Below are 16,327 nucleotides of genomic sequence, written 5' to 3' on the forward strand. Positions count from 1 at the left end.
CTGACACAGACTTTCGGAAAATACATTTGCCCGGTTGAAGTGCAGGTTAGTCTGAGCATTTGAAATTTCAAAGAAAGAATAAAATGTGTGGCTTCCAAGTGAGAAATAAGGGGTTCATATTGAAAATGGATTCTTGGTGCTATAACTGTACTTCAGGAAATGGGTGGGGCTAATGCTGTATGTTCCAAATAGGCTGCAAACTGCATTAAATTCTACCTCAAGAACATGTCTTGAGGGGGTAAAGGTAATTTCCCACCTCATGTTTTTTTATATTTTATATGTGGCCATTTTCAGTATCCAATTAATAACTTAGGTTTTTCCTTCCCCCTTTAATTTTCCTACTGATTATGTCATTATGATGTTTTACCATTTGAAGGAATGTTTTGTTTATTAAATAGCTTATAATTTTTATAACATTTTTCTTCTGCTTTTAACAATTGTGGGATAGTCATTCTTACTCTCTTCAGGCTTTTGGGAGGCTAATAACGTGACTAGCATGATTTGATCAAATCAACTTTGAATACAACTGTCAATTTTAAAAGTTCAGATCTTCTCTTACAGAACCAAAAACCTGACTTCTGACTTTTGTCATACTTCCTCCACCTCTCAGAAATTTTAACCAGCTCTCAAGTATTTGTGTACATTCTAACCTTCTGCGTTGTTAAGAGAAATGCTGTTTCATGTTTCTATATAGGATTAAAGTATGAGCTGTTCATCAGTTACATATTCTCACTTCAGGCACAATATCATTACAAATATTGATCATAAATGCAGACAAAACCAAATGAAATTCACCCATCACATGTGATTGAGTACTCTGTCTCACTTTGTCCACTTAATTTTACATTTGAGGTGTCTGGTGATGGTCAGTGATTATGAACTTACTCAGTACTTCTGCTTTAGCACTTCAGTTTTTGGTTAGCTGGGAGATGTGTAGAAAAAAGCAAGTCTAATTCCAGCAGGTCGAGCAGCAGCAATATGGATCTGTTTCTCTTACAGTTTCACTAAACAGAGATACTGTGATAAAACCGGGATTTATAGCCTTTCCGTGCTACTCTGTTATTATAGAGCTGAGCTACGGTTTTTTTCAGATAAAACTTCATGTAGTACCAGAAGAGGTCTAAATATAATAGTTTGTAAAATTAACCCCATGAACAAATATTACACGGGAGATCTGTTCAAAGAAACCTACATCTCAATAGTGTACTTTTCTCTATAGGTGCGAGAGTTTGATGGCCGTCACTTTATTCTGGAGAAGTCAATTACAGGAGATTTTGCTCTTGTGAAGGCATGGAAGGCTGATCGTGCAGGCAACATAATTTTCAGGTATGACTTGTTTACCAGTGGGAAAAGATTCTTTAACAGTTCAGATAATGAAAGAGAAGGAGAATCTTGTCTTCTGTGTGATGGCAAAATAATATTTCACTGATTTCATTTTCTTTCATATTGCCTTTCCCTACTGTCAAATTGTATTGCTTTAAAACCAAAATATAATTGCTTTTTCTAATGACTTTTGAGAATTCAAACATAGCTGTCAAATAAAGTATTGGTAGTTAAAAATGAGACTTAGCAGACCAGAGTCATTATGATGACTGTGGAGAAATGTAGTGACATTCTTTTAATCTCCATTTTCATGTTAGTTTGGATCTTTTTTTCTTGCGCGACTGAAGGCTGACCCAAGAAGTGCAAGTTTATGTATGTCAGACAAGTCAGTGTCCTGGCCAGTAAGTAATGGTAAAACTTGATTCTGCACCCAGAAAACTGTATTTACAGTAAAATTGATCTCAGTGATACAGGGAGAGGCATCATATGAATTTAAACATCTTTTTTAGTGAAAAGTTTGGGTGTTGCACTAGTGATAACATCATGTATCTGATGTTATCATTAGTTGATATTTGACTTGTTGATTTATTAAGTTGCTGTATTTGTGCCCTGGTTTGTCCTGAACTGAAGCAGGAGAGGTTTACTTGTGTTTAATGCCTGGTTTTCATTTGTTTGTTTATGGTTATCAGATGAAAAAGTAAGTGTTGTGGTAATCAGTTGCAGTTTACTACAAGATGCTGAATCATAGAATCACAGAATGGTTTGGGTTGGAAGGGACCTTAATGATAATCTAGTTCCAAGCCTACTGCCACGGAGAGGGACATCTTCTGCTAGACGAGGTTGCTGAAAGCCCCATCCAACCAGGCCATGAACACTGCCAGGGATGGGGCAGCCACAGCTTCTCTGGGCAAGCTGTGCCAGTGTCTCACCATCCTCACAGGGAAGAACTTCTTCCTAATGTCTAATCTATATCTCTCTAACCTAAAACTCTTGACATCCTGTCTTGCCCACTGGTTTCCGATTGAAAACTGAACTTTCTTGTGTGTGTGTACATAAATTTGATGGCCACTAAACTTCTACTCTCCTTAGGGTCTGGGACATGGAATACAGGAAAGTCTTCCCCCTTCGGCTTGTCTTTGTTTGATCTTGAGCCTCTGATGTCTGTGCTTTTACCCCTGATACTGATACTTATCTCTGAAACACTCTTTCATTCTTCACAGTAACAAACTGGCTGCATCTGTTCCCCACCTCCTCCTTCCTTTATGTTCTGTTGGTCTCTTTTTATGCCTTTTCCTCTTCCCTCCCGCTCCTTTCAGAAGTCGTCATATATCTCCAAGTTCACACAATACAGTTGATACCAGATACTACTTCCTCCTGGAGTAGAGACCTGAAAATCTTGATTCCTTCTTTCAAGTGTAACTAATCAAAGGTGGGAACATCATCACCCAGTGTCTTATTCCATGCTGAGTATTGCTAGCTTAAAAGAATTTGCTCATAATAAGCAGTGACCCATTCTGGTTTTGGATGAGACAGATTGCCTGATGGCCTAGAACAGAGAAATATAGGCTCATCTGAGATCCTGTGGGAGACAACAAAGGAGTAAATTGTAATAGATAATAATGTAACAACAATATTTCTGTGATCTGCAGGATGAAAAGGAAAATGTGTTTCTGACATCATGTCACATGGCGACTATATATTCACTGCCAATGGGACTCTTACATACTTTCTTTTATTGTATGACTTCTGTTTTTGTTTGCTGAGATATGCCTAGATAGGCATAGGCTCTGTTTACTCAAATCTGCTACCGCTTTCACAGCAGTGTGGGACTTCTTCTAGAATGTTTCCCATGACATGATGTGTTCTTTAGAAGTAAGACCTTTGATCTTGTAAAAGACTGCCGCTTCTAAAACAACTTTACTAACACAAGAAAATTCTGAATTGAATAAGCTTTTATAAATAGTCAAAATCAAGCCCATTAACTCTTCATAATTTGACATTGAAATGTTTTATTGTAACTTTTTCCCCTATGTAAAAATAATTTCACATCAGTTTCTTTTACTGGCAGACCAGTTACTACTATCTTGATAAAGTCTTTGGCTCAGAAAAGTGGTCACATCTGCCTTCCCCATCTGTATCCATTTCCCTACTCTTTTAATTCAGATTTTGTAATTCTGTTTTTCTTCTCATTTTCTACTTTACATAGTTTAGGGTGGCAACTTACTACTAGCTAGAAGAATAGAAATTCGGGTCTTTTTTTTAATGGTTTACTCTTTACTTTTAATGGTTTACCTCCCTTTGTGTTTACACACAGAGGAGACCCATGTACAAAAGATATTGTCCCTTCTGTAGCCTCCGTGGGAGACTTACAGCTGCTGCATATGGCCAGTAAAACAGGATTTTCCCAAGATATGTGTCTTTGGGTTTAGCTTTGATTCTGTAGGTCTCTGCAGATTTCTCTAGAAATCCTGTTCAAACTGCACGGTAGTCTCAGGGGTTGGCCATTTCAATTCGCTACCTCTTCCGAAGCCACGAGGTGGCAGCAGCATCCCAAAGTTCAGGATGGCTATGGCATTAGGCATGATCATCACGCAGAAGGGTGAAGAAAGGAGGAGAAGGTGTTAAAAAATAAGGATGTTCAAGGAAAAAAATATGTTTGTGTGGAAAGGGGATGGAGGGAAGGAGGTTTTGGCTTCTGAGCCCCTAGTTTCATGATTTTGATGAAAATTTTTCAAGAATTCTACCTTTTAAAAGAGAAAAAACCTAAGATGGCATCAGTGGAACCCCATTAAAAACATTTTTTCTGAAATATTCTGAAAAATACATAGAGGTGTTGGCACAGCTCACTTGTTCTTCCTTGTGCCTTCTAGAATCTTGGTGCACACCCCAGCACTATTATACATGTCATACGTTACTTTTATTCCCTAGAGGTTCTTTTTCCTTGTTACAGAAATAGTGTGTGGGAATACTTAGGATGAATGCCAGAGTTTTGCAGTGAGTGCCAAAACTGGCACAGCTTTTTCAATCAGAAGAGTTGGATTAAATTTACTACTGCGAAAAGCGCTATCCCAAGTCTTAGTCTGAACTATGAAGGCATATGTGGGATTTGAGAGGTTGCTAAACCTTGTGCTGCCCCCCCGTGGAGATTAATTTCATTCTTTGTGCAGTGAAATAATAGGAAGGAATTTTGTGCAAAGCCCAGCTTGCTGCTGCTCTTGGATCTAGTAAATGAAGTTATCAGTAACATACCCAACTCCAATCAGAGAAGGTGCTGATTGAAAGTCAAAGAGCTGTAATAAATATTTTCTAATGTTGCAAAATATGGTTTGCTTTCATATGTATTTTACACAAGTCCATAATACTTTTTTCTCCTTTCTGTTTATTAGTCTTCTAGCTATTTGTCAAAAAGAGTTGTGATGTTTATATTACAGAAATACCTGTAGTAGCTTATCTCTTATAGTATTCATTCATTTTATATTCTTTTGCAGGAAAACTGCAAGAAACTTCAACCAGCCTATGTGCAAAGCTGCCAAGACAACTGTGGTAGAGGTAGGAAATTGAAACATAGTAAGCCCTATACCCCTATAGTCAACATACCTCTTGGTTTTGCGTGGTATTCTGAGGACAGAGTTCTCCTTTTCTTGACTCTTTGGGGGATTTCATATCACGGACAGTGGTATAAGCTGTATCCTTGGATTGCCTACTCCTAACACTATGCTCTGTTCTAGTAATTAGTTCAGCATGATTCCTCAGTTTATTATTGTTCATCTTATCCTGGCCAGGACTTTGTGTTCACTGTGATCAGCCTTTGAAAGGGAAACAGAGCAACAACCTTCAAATTTGTTAAATAACATGTGGATGAAAGAAGAAACAATAGTCTTAGCCTGTGCTTGAGAAGATAAACATAATACCTTATGCAAAACTTCCTGTAAATAAGTACATAACAACATAGATAGGGCAAATCATGGAGGTATCACAGCTGTGGGCCCTAAAATTTCATAAATTACATAAATGTAAGTCCAGAATGAGATACAGACATTTGATTATGCCTTGAGAAAGGGACTGGACTAGATGATCTAAAAGTTTCTTCCAATCTTTTTGTTCTTTTTCCTTGTTATCTAAACCAATAATGTTTAAAACATTGGAGCAGCCTACACTGGAAATATATTGGTGACCAAGGAGTTGCTAAGGCATAGCAATATCTAAAAGATAGAATGCTCTGTTTGCTTTTTCATCTCTGTTAAGTTTTTTTACATGCCTAATGAAAGCTACATAAGATTTGACAGTAAGATCAAGAAAAACTCTTCAGTTCTATTTGTCATAAATTCTAAATGGAAGAGGCTTGTGTTTCTTCAGGAGTTCTGTTTTGGTTTTGTTTGGGTGTTGGGTTTTGTTCCGTTTTGGGTTTTTTTATAAAATCTTACATGGAAAACATATTTGTTATATAAACATCTCTGGATAATTGGTTTTGGAACTTGAGTTATTTCTTTGTGTTTAAAAGAACTATGGCAAAAAGTACCATAGAATTTATCCCATGATTTACAGCGGCAATTGAGCAGCAGTACATGAATTTTCACAGTTGGTTTTCAAGAGAGGTTTAAAATATTTTTCATTTAAAAATGAAATAATTTTCTATCATTCCCTTTCCTTCTAGACAGTTGCCCTTCATACTTTGCTCAGTCTGGCATTTAGAGAATTTAAGTAGATCAAAGCCTTCCACCTACATTCCATTTCATTCTCTCTGTCTGCTCTGCTATCCACGTGTGATAGGGTAGAATTTTCTTGTCAGTGAGCAACAATTATGAGACATCCTTCTTGCTATAATTCCACTTAGTAATCTTAAGCAGATCTGCTGTGAACAGTGTCCACCCTGAATCTTGTTGCACTTTCAATACCACTAAAAAACTGACAGGTGTCTTGCAAGATGGTACATTAATGTTACTTCACAACTCTATTTTTTATGGACAAATTAATGGGTGAAGAGGCAGAATCAGAGATGTAGGACTAATATATATTTTGAACCAAATGCAGTGCTTTATTTGCTTAACTGTTAAATGGCTTTCTTCTGAAGTGGAATTCAGAATGTTGTGTTTGGATTTAAGAGCTCGAAACCAGGGAATCAGAAAGATAGACCTCGTTATGGCATTTAGCACTTTCTCAGTACAGAGCATTGTGAGCTTGCAGCTGTTTAGAGCTAATCGCTAGGGAACTGAGGTGACTGAAAAGAGTTTTGCCTGACTCCTTAGTTAACGTTGTTCAAGACTGAAGTGTGAAATACTCAATACCACTTACAGGGAGAAGAAGAAGGTTTGTGTAGGGTAGTAATTCAGATACTCTCTTGTCAGAGGGATTTCTGATTTCTGGTTCCTGTTCCCAGCTCTGTTTCTCTTTATCACCCACTGACCATTTAGCTTAATTCAAGCAGAGAGTCCTATAAGCAGAGATTTGAAGTCATCCATGCTGCTTTCCATAAAACTAGCTACAGGTCAGGCTTGTCTTCAGAGTCATGTATCGATTAATTGGGATTTGCAGGACTGTAGTTGCTGTCTGGCATTCCCATCCTGATTTTGATGGTGGAGCTTTCTACCTGTTATGCAACCAGACTTACGCTGTCGACATTTGCTTGTCTAGCATGAAGAACCAAGCTGAGATATGTGGCTAGGAAAAATTAGAAGCATATCCCTCTAATATTTGATTCTGATTTTTGAGTTGCTGAATTTTTTTCTTTAAAATGAGTGCTATAAATACAAACAAAAAAAGAACTGTTTTTGTTTTTTTTGTTTTGTGGGGTTTTGTTTGGTTTTTTTGGGGTTTTTTTGGGGTTTTTTTTTGTTTTTGGGGGGTTTTTTTGTGTTTTGGGTTTTTTTTTGTTTTTGTTTTTGTTGGTTTTTTTTTTGTTGTTGTTGTTTGTTTTCTTTTTTTTTCCTCGTGGCTACTCTGATAGCTTATTTATTTCTCTTTTCTTGCTTATTTGCATACATCAAGTTTTATCTAGTCCTTTAGAAACAATATCTTTTTCAGAAACAAAACTTCATTTGTTAAACTCTAAGTTAGAAGAATGGGTGCTAGGCTGTTCACTTATGTCACTATTAAGCCAGTAAGTATATTCAATCAGAGTATAATTTGAATTTTGGATGATAGGTTTAGTCAGAAAGTTATCCTGCCTTGATGCAAATAAAACAAGAGGTGGAATTAACATCCTTCTGTTTGTGCTTATTCCAGTGGTTAATCATCCTTGCTGGTATAAATATGTCTTCTTGCTGTAATTAGTTTGGCTTTAGGTTCCATCCAATGCTTTTACTCTCTACTGCTAGATTAAAAAACTTTCTGAAGCTGGCATTTCCTTCCCACTGAGTGACTTCTCAGTGCTGTTAATATGATGAACAGATTGAGGTCTTATGGATTCTAACTATAAAATATTTTCTTCCGCTCTCTTACCCTTTTTATGCCCATCTCCTTCTTGCTCTGTTTTTTCTGAAACTTTACAAATGTGACCAATTGGTGTGTCTTCACCAATTGTAACACTGCTGCCACTAATGTCACCTGAAAAGTAGAGTTACTCTTTGGTCCTGCTGCTTCCTTGTTTGCATACCTGCACTCTTTGCTGATCATTATATAGGGACTCCTATAGCGTTGCTTACATCTTGTTGATCCATTTCCAGCATTCTTCAGGAAGTGTAATCAGTGTTTTCCAACATACATGCTGTAACTATGGCAAATATTTCTTCATCACAGATGTCTGGCTTTGTGTTTCGTTATAAAACCTGTTATAGTTGAATAGACCAAGTTTACCTGTATGTCTGGTTATTGTCACTTCCTTCTTAGGGTTTAGTATTTCACCAATCTTTCTCTCAATTTATTTTAGTTTCTGATACTTGATAAAAATATGGAATGGCACTTGGCATAGTAAGATCCCATAGCAAGGCAAGAATAAACTACTGGAAATCCAATCTCAAGGTATCTGTGAATTTGGTGGAAGTGGGACGTGCCCTAGGAATCAATTACATTTGTTAACTTGTCCTTCTAAGTTAACCTGGGGACCTGTGAAACCTCCTGACATGCTTAAACAGTAAAAGACACTTTTTTCTTTAGTGTAAAGCTGCTGGTTTCTTAAACTAAAGTGATTGTGGCATTTTGCACTGTCGTAGGTGAAGTATGTGAAGACAATTTTTGTGACAATTCAGACGTGGGAGAACTTGACAGCATTTCTTGTAGGTATGGAGGATAAGAGTAGAGACCAAAAAAACCCGACCTCACAAACCTGCAAACTGATAGCTATTGCTTGCTTATGAACTATCCCGTGTTGGGAGGAGCAGGGCTTCTCACCCTTTTAAAGGAGGAGGAAATCAGGCTGTATCATCACCAGCTATGTCCATGGCAAACACTGGAGAGTTATTAATTTTTAAATTTCCCTAGAATTAATTTGGAATTAAAGTGTCTGACCCTCAGCCTTCTTTATTTTGACTAGACAAATGGTCAGAAGTAGCTGTCCAGTACCCTTTTTAGGATCAGAGTGAAATGCAAGAGGTGTTTGCTGACCTGAACTAATATTTTGAAATGCTACATGCATTTCTTTTGTTTAAGCAATAGGAAATAGAACCTGTTAACATTCAAGATAATAAGGTTATATGCTGGGGCACAGAAGATCCAGCTGTGGCTGAGACCAGTCGAATTTCTGCTTTAATTTAAAGATGACTAGTATTAAAGGTCAAAAAGAAGTTTTCAACTGAACTTCATGATTTCTGTTATTTGGAAGATAACCTTTGCAGAGAAAAAGGTTAAATAAACCAGTATTGGCAGCATTAGTTAGTTCAGTTTTATCTGTATGTAGGCAAAATTATGAAGGGGTTTATTTGGTTTTTTAGTCACACAGTGTTGCACTTAAAAAGTTCTATGTGCACCTGCTTCTCACTTCATCTTGCAGAACTTGTAAGAGCTAGGTATGCAGAGCTGTATCTTTGTCTGGCCCTCACACACTCAGCCTGAGGCTTTCAGTTGATTTTCCTATCTATAAACACTTTTCTTCTCCTATTGCAAAAATAGAGGAAAGTTGAGAAATCAGCGGTGGCAAGTTATACATGAGCCACCAGCCCTTGAGAAAGTGCAGAGAAAGGGCTTGGTGTGTGAAGAAACTTGAGGGCTTGTGTGGCCTTATGTATGCGGTAACATTTCCAACACTCTCTGCTGAATGAAGGAGGCATCTGCTGAATTCAGCAGCCAGCACTGCTGTCAGGCCCCTCAGCAGACCTGTTGAATGATGTGATGGGAAATGAAATGAGTGGCACCTCAGAGTTATGGGGAGGCCTCCTGGATGTGTGCCTAAAGTGCTAGAGCAAGGGCTGTGACATTAGGATGCTCCCTAACATGTGCCTGTTCCTGTAGAGGCACCTGTGAGCAGAGCCCCACTGGGAAGGTCAGCTTTTGATGATAATGCCTCTTTTATGGAAAAAATAGGGGCAACCCAAAGCCACAGGAAAACACATGGTGCCACCTTGCCATGTGTGGGCCTTATGACAGCATGGGAGAGGTGAAGAGTGATAGAGACTTCAGCTTGATCTCTGTCATGGAGGAGTACATAAACATTCATAACAGCCCCAAACGTCCCTCAGCTGTTGTCTGCTTTCTTGCCCTTGCTCTTCTTTGCGGTGAGACCTACTGAATACTTGTTGTTAGTGAAGTGGTTTGAGATCTCAGCCACTACCATGATGTAAGTGTTTGATAGTGGTAATAGTCAATATGTTTAGAAATATTTATTGACTGTTTGAATATCCAGTTTGAATAATTTTCTTGTTCAGATTGCAGAGGATGGCTAAATATATCTTCCTATGTAAACAGCGTTTCCACCTCAAATAATATTAGGGGAGGTAAAAAGAGAGTGTACTTTCTCATAAAAATGCATTAAATAAAAATCATTAAACCTGGCATTTTATCTCTGGTTGCCTAGTGACAACACAGCCACGTCAGTGAATGCCATTATTTCAGGTACAATGAACTGCACCACACTAAGGGACAGAAGTAGACTGGAATAAGCTATTTGTATCCTCTTATCTGTGCTAAATCATGGCATTGTGTTTTATTGAGGAGACTAGAAAATGAATGCCCTTTTTTGGTGTCTATTCTATTAAGTACTTCAACAAAGGCAAAACTTTCCTCAGATGCATAGCTCTATTCTGAGAAGTTCTTCAAGGTTTTTACATAGAGGCAGTTTACTGTGAAAAGCCTGTAAGTACTATTTAAAGTGGAAAAAAGAGTCTAAAAGAATCTTTTTCCTTACCTGGATGCCCCAGCCAAGGAACTTGAAATTGAACCCTGGTACAGGAAGTGGTTCTGGATTTGGGATAGACACAGACTCTGCATTAGGATGTATTTGTGGGAAACCACAGATCAAGATTTGAGGCCAAGAAGGATACAGAATTGAGGTCTTTCTGTGCAAATGCTGTAACCGTTGTGTTGCTGTAGCCTTTTCTGATATTGTTTAATTGTTCAGTGATGAGACTGTGTGTGCTGAGGCAGCGGTTGCTGAGGGAGTGTCCCACAAATCTGAAGTGGGGGAATGTTTCGTTTGAGAATCATGTTTGGCACAGGATGGATACTGATCTATTTAATCCTGCCACCTTACTAGAAGCATTTGGTACAAGTGACAGTAAAATTATAGTTGCCATAATACATTAGTATAATATATGCAAAAGTTATGTTATATATATAAATACATATTATTAACACAAGTAAGGAAGTCTTTGCATCTGAAACATCTAGGTGGTTAGTCAGGTCTTTTGATTGCGTGATTGGATTTACATGCCTGGGTTTTGGCTAAATCCTGAATCAGAAATGCTTGTGGATCTGAATTTAGATGATCAATTTATATAGACATTGCAACATGTTTTCCTAAAGGAACCTTAGATAAAAGATTTGAGTGAACACTTGTTGAGAGTAACTGTGAACTGCAAGCTCATTATCCTTAGAAACCGTAGAAGGGAAAATGGCAAAATATCTCTTAGGAAAAATGATTTAGTGAGCTCAAAGACTTGGTAGATGAAGGCTTCTGAGACATATAGCTAAGCACAAATGAAATTTGAGAAAGACTGTGTTTAGAGCTTGAGAATAAACTTTTGCAGCATGGAGAAAACATTGGAAGAGCAGTGGGAGTTTGACCTTGATCACAATCATTGCAATCTCAAACACAGAAAAGAAAAATGACAGAAAATAAGATCAAGATCAGATGTCTGAGGCTAAGCATTACAAAACCCAGACAAACAAAAAAACAGGCATAAAGGAGCAAACTCAGAAATCTCCAGCAAAATAAAGTAGACATGAAAGCAGCAAGAAACCTTTCTAAGACTACATACCAAGATATTGGTACATCACTGCTCCATGAGGAGGGTAAAATTACCAATACAGAGTACAAAGAAGGCTGAAGGGTTTAATACCTTTTCTACTTCAGTATTCAACAACATTAAGAAGCAGTTTGGTGGCTATTGTGGCTCCAGTTGTAGAAGGTTACAGAATGAGTCAGAGAAGGATTGAAATTGAAATCCAGGGGCTGCTAGCACTGATTTGGAAAAGCAGCCCCTAGAAACAGTTGCACACCATTGCCACAGTAATTTCAGTTTTCCAAAAAGAATCCCACCCCCAGACTTGAATGCTCTTTTGTAGTTTTCATTTCACTTCATTGCTTTTGATTCCTTGCTTCTGCGTGTGCATATGTTTATTATAAGACAGAACAGAAAAACAAAATAGTTTTACAGCTGTTGTGCCATCCATCTTATGATGATTTGAGAACCACTTTAATAGGCTGGGCTAGAAGGGAGTTCTTTTTACATTTAGTTAACATGCTTCTGACTTTCTTTTATAGTTAATTTAGGTATGTGGTCTTGTTTTATTTTGTTTTGTAGTTTGTTTGTTTTTTTAATTTGTTTTGTTTATTTTTCTTTTTCTTTTTTCCCTACAGTTGCTTTTCTTTTATGTATAACCTCTAATTATGTGGGTACAGATTTGGCACTTCATTGCTGGAGTAGTGAATGTTAAGTGGTTAAAATTCATAGCAGATCAAATTCTTGCTGACTGCTGTTCAGATAGTTTTACCTTCACACAATATTGTGCTGGAAGATTTGATTTTTTCAATCTGTCTCTCATGTTTTATTCCTTTCTAAATCAATACTTTCTTGAATGAGTATCATGAGCTCTCTCAGCATTCAGCTTCAGAAGCTCATTGCAGATGTGAATATAATTGTCAGTGAAAAAAATCCTTTTATCCTTGTCACATATGTTAAGAACAAATATGACATTCAAAAAGCACAAGCTAAGGCAAGTCCATGGTTGATCAGTAGATACTGCAGATTGCGAGGAAGTCCGTGTGCTGGGGAAACCGACAGAAAGCCTCTCTTTGCTTCAATAGCTAAATTTAGTTGGGGTTTTTTTATAACAATTTGTAGAAAGCCTGATATGCTGTGCCTTTGAAGTATATTTCATTAACAGTATTCATGTCCTGCATCATGGGAATTTGAAAATTAATAGGATTTAAAATACTCTAGATTTAACTTTTTATTGCATATACTAATATGTACAATAAATTAATGATAAATCTTATCCCCTGCTTTGTGTGTAAGATGTGTTAATCAATGATTTATCAGTCTCTGCATTTTAAATCTCATATGATTATATCAGTGAAAAGATGGTACAAAGAGTTTTAGGCATGATTGAAGGATTTTATATGCATCTATATTTTTATTTATGTCTTAAAGCAATAATTTCTTTTCTGTGCTATTAATAGTCCTGATGGAGATTTGTAGTACAAAATGAGAAAGATTTGACATTCAAACTGAAAATCATACAACAAGCTCACAATGTGAGTGCCGACTGACATGAAGCAAATGCATTTTTGCAGGTGGACAAATGTGGAGATTTGAAAAGCTGCAGCTTTGTAACTATTGCTGCAGTGAGAATTTTAGAGTAATGGTTTGAACCAGTAGCTCAGAGTTTAGTCTTCTTTTGCAGCATCCTTCCCTGCAAATGCTATAGAATAGAATTATTCAGTGAAGAAAGTGATGATTTAAAGAGAAGTAAAAGGATTGAGATACCAAGACTATCTTGACTTCAAATCATGTTTATTTTTCAGGCTGCAGAAGATGGTAAGAGAATGGATGAGGACCACAGAGTAGTTTTCTGTTTCTGTCTCCCAAACAGTTTCCTGGTGTTTATTTGAAAGTCCTCTAGTCTTCCATTTTTTTCTGAAACTGCATTACATTACTATATAGAAAACCTGCGCTCATGAAGTCCAGTGTGTGGACATGCACTCCCATTGATATTCCCACAAATTAGATACTAAATTCCTTAGTTTGCCACATGTTTTATATGTGTTTTATAAACACGTATTATACCACATTTTTTCCTTCTTGTTGAAAGAAGCAGGGGAAAGCAGAGAGGAGAGCTGGGATATATTCTGGTTGAAAATGGGGGATCTATGTAGCCAATTGGCTGTGTAAGCAACATGCTAAGGAGCACTTATGTCCCCTAGGCTCTCAAAGTGCTAAATTTCTCTAGCACAGAGCATCAGGAGCTGCAAATAAAGGTACAAACACTACTAGCAATTAGTTGTTTAACTGATTTTTATTGAGAAATCTAGTAAACTGGATTTCTCAATAAAAATAGTTTGTATTACTAATTTTTCCACAGTACCTTCAAAATACAAACTTGCTTTTTTATGCCAAAATCTTTGCCTATTTGAATTCCAGGCTGATGGAAGTTGTACTGATGTCTCATGGTTCTCCTGTGTTCTTTTAAGTGAATTAGGCAAGTTCTTATGCACCCTTGTTTCTGCTGCTTTTGCGCGGCTGTTTTTTTGGTTTTGTTTTTGTTTTTTTAAATTGTGTATTTTGAAAAGTCTTGTAGCTTATGTAACATTTTAGGATGAGGCCAGCTGAGATAGGGGCTTCCTAGCCTGGACAGCAGCTCATTCTCGATGCTGTGGTATTTGGTTACCTCTTGTAAGGCATTTAGGAGGGGTGGTGCTTTGTGTTTGCCTTTGCCACCAGCAATTAGAAAAGATACTGTCCACCAAATCAAAGTAGACTATCCCTTGATTTTCCTCAGCTATGTATACTCTCAGTGTCTCCTGGTGTACATGCATTGCATGGTTTTGATCTTAAATTTTACAGAAATGTGATAGTAGATGTGCTTCATTTGTTCAAAATTAGAACTAATTTGGGGTTTTAAGAAAAAACAGATTTAAGGGACTAAATTGAGTGATCATACAAGTAGGCATGAATTGCTGTTTGTTACGGATTCCATCACATTCCATTAAGGTTGAACATACACCCAACTAATATATCCTATTTAGAAGACTGCCAGGAGGCTTTTGGGAAAGGGGAAAACCATGTGGGTTATATGAAGTTGGCCACTTAACTTTAAATCATCACCTATCATTAATATGCTTCTATTTTGAGGGGCCTGGGGAGGGAAGGGTTGCAAACCCAAATAAACAGTTTGTATAAAAATAAGTTTAAATAAGTTGCAGAAGAGTTCTGTTTGTAATTTTAAGCCAATTAGTATTGGCTTGATGTGCTTCAAGGTTATTCCAACTGATTTATAAACACAGAGAGAGAATGGAAAACTTGATATAATCAGGAGATTAGAGATCATACCTGTTATGACTGAATATCAGGTGTGCTAAAGACAATTTTTCACCATTGCTAGAGGAAAAGAAATGAAAACTTTCTCATTAGGGTGTGATAAGCAAACACTTCTTATTTTTATGGTGTGAAGAACTGATTTATGTTTCTGTCAACTTCATCATCAAATAACATTTTTGGTTTTGCGAAGCACTTTATTCTTGTTTTTTATTTCCGTGCATGTCTAGTGCTTTGCTTTCCAGGCAGATTTTAGGAAGGATAATGATTAAGTATATCTAAGTTTTATTTTTCTTAAAGTTTGTTATTTGCAATCTCTTGATACCCACATTCCTGTGGTTTCAGATTAATCTGTTGGAAGTGTCGAAGCCACGTGACATACTACAATCAGTTGTTTTCTTTCTTCTGATCCTTTCCTTTGGAAATACGCTGACTACCTTCCTCCTTAACACTGCAGAAAAGTTGCATTATGGATATTTTCGGGTTTGCGGGTTTTGAAGGTGAAATGGACCACAGTGATCCCTTGTTGAGAAAGTGGTAGCATGTAGTTTTCGAAAGTCTTTGTAACTACCACTGTCTATAATGAACATCTGAAATAAGGATGATAACTAATACATATGTGCATGTAAAATGCCATTTAAAAATGATGAGTCTCTTTATTGCCTTTATTGAGGTACAAGCAGGGTTTCTTTTGCTTACCAGAGAGAACCTGCAACATATTTGTTGCTAATAATAACTCATAAAATAGCTGCTATATGGTTTTGCCCTGATTACCTTCCTATATGTCTCCTGCTTAGTGTGCTCTGGTTTGATTCTGAGAGGTATTCCTTGAATTTGAGGGTGGTATGGTTGGACTTGCATAGCCTGGAAAATACGAAGAATTCCCTCTTGGATGGTGCAATTATGTCTGATTTATTTTGTTGTTTTATTTTTTGGTTGGTTTTGTTTTGGTTTTGGTTTTGTCTTTTTTTTTTTTTTTGGCTGTTTTTTTGTTGCTTTTTGTGTTTTGTTTTGTTTTGTTTTTTTTACCTTCAGTACTTAAATACCTCTTAGTTCATGTTTGAAAGTAAAGCTTAAATCTACCTCCTGACCTTTAAGTTATATTTCCTTGAATGCATAGGAGATGGGATCTCTTTCAGTCTCTTCATTTGTCATTTGCCAGTTATTTATTTTTACCTTCTAATAGCTCACAGGCTTTCAGTCTTCATGTATTTTAAAAATAAGTACAGGAATAATGTATTTAAAGCAATGTACTTTTTTTTTTTTTTTTAATGTTGAATTATATCATTCCAGTAAAGTTAATTCTATTAGCAGCCCTTCTGGAGTGGAGGAATTAGAGATGTGGTCAGTTACTGTATTCAGCAGGGGTACCTAACACA

General features: G+C 36.9%; 1 protein-coding gene across 2 annotated transcripts in view; it reads left to right on the forward strand.

The window, feature by feature from the left end:
- OXCT1 (3-oxoacid CoA-transferase 1) overlaps nucleotides 1-16,327 on the forward strand; it is a 92,194-nt gene that overhangs the window by 20,850 nt on the left and 55,017 nt on the right. For both annotated transcript variants that reach the window (XM_030511885.1, XM_030511886.1), the window contains exons 6-7: nucleotides 1,220-1,326; nucleotides 4,812-4,872. In XM_030511885.1, the coding sequence (XP_030367745.1) occupies nucleotides 1,220-1,326; nucleotides 4,812-4,872 (168 nt within the window). The remainder of the gene's footprint in view (nucleotides 1-1,219; nucleotides 1,327-4,811; nucleotides 4,873-16,327) is intronic.

This window comes from Strigops habroptila, chromosome Z (genome assembly GCF_004027225.2).
Source record: "Strigops habroptila isolate Jane chromosome Z, bStrHab1.2.pri, whole genome shotgun sequence".
NCBI classification, from domain to species: Eukaryota; Metazoa; Chordata; class Aves; order Psittaciformes; family Psittacidae; genus Strigops; species Strigops habroptila.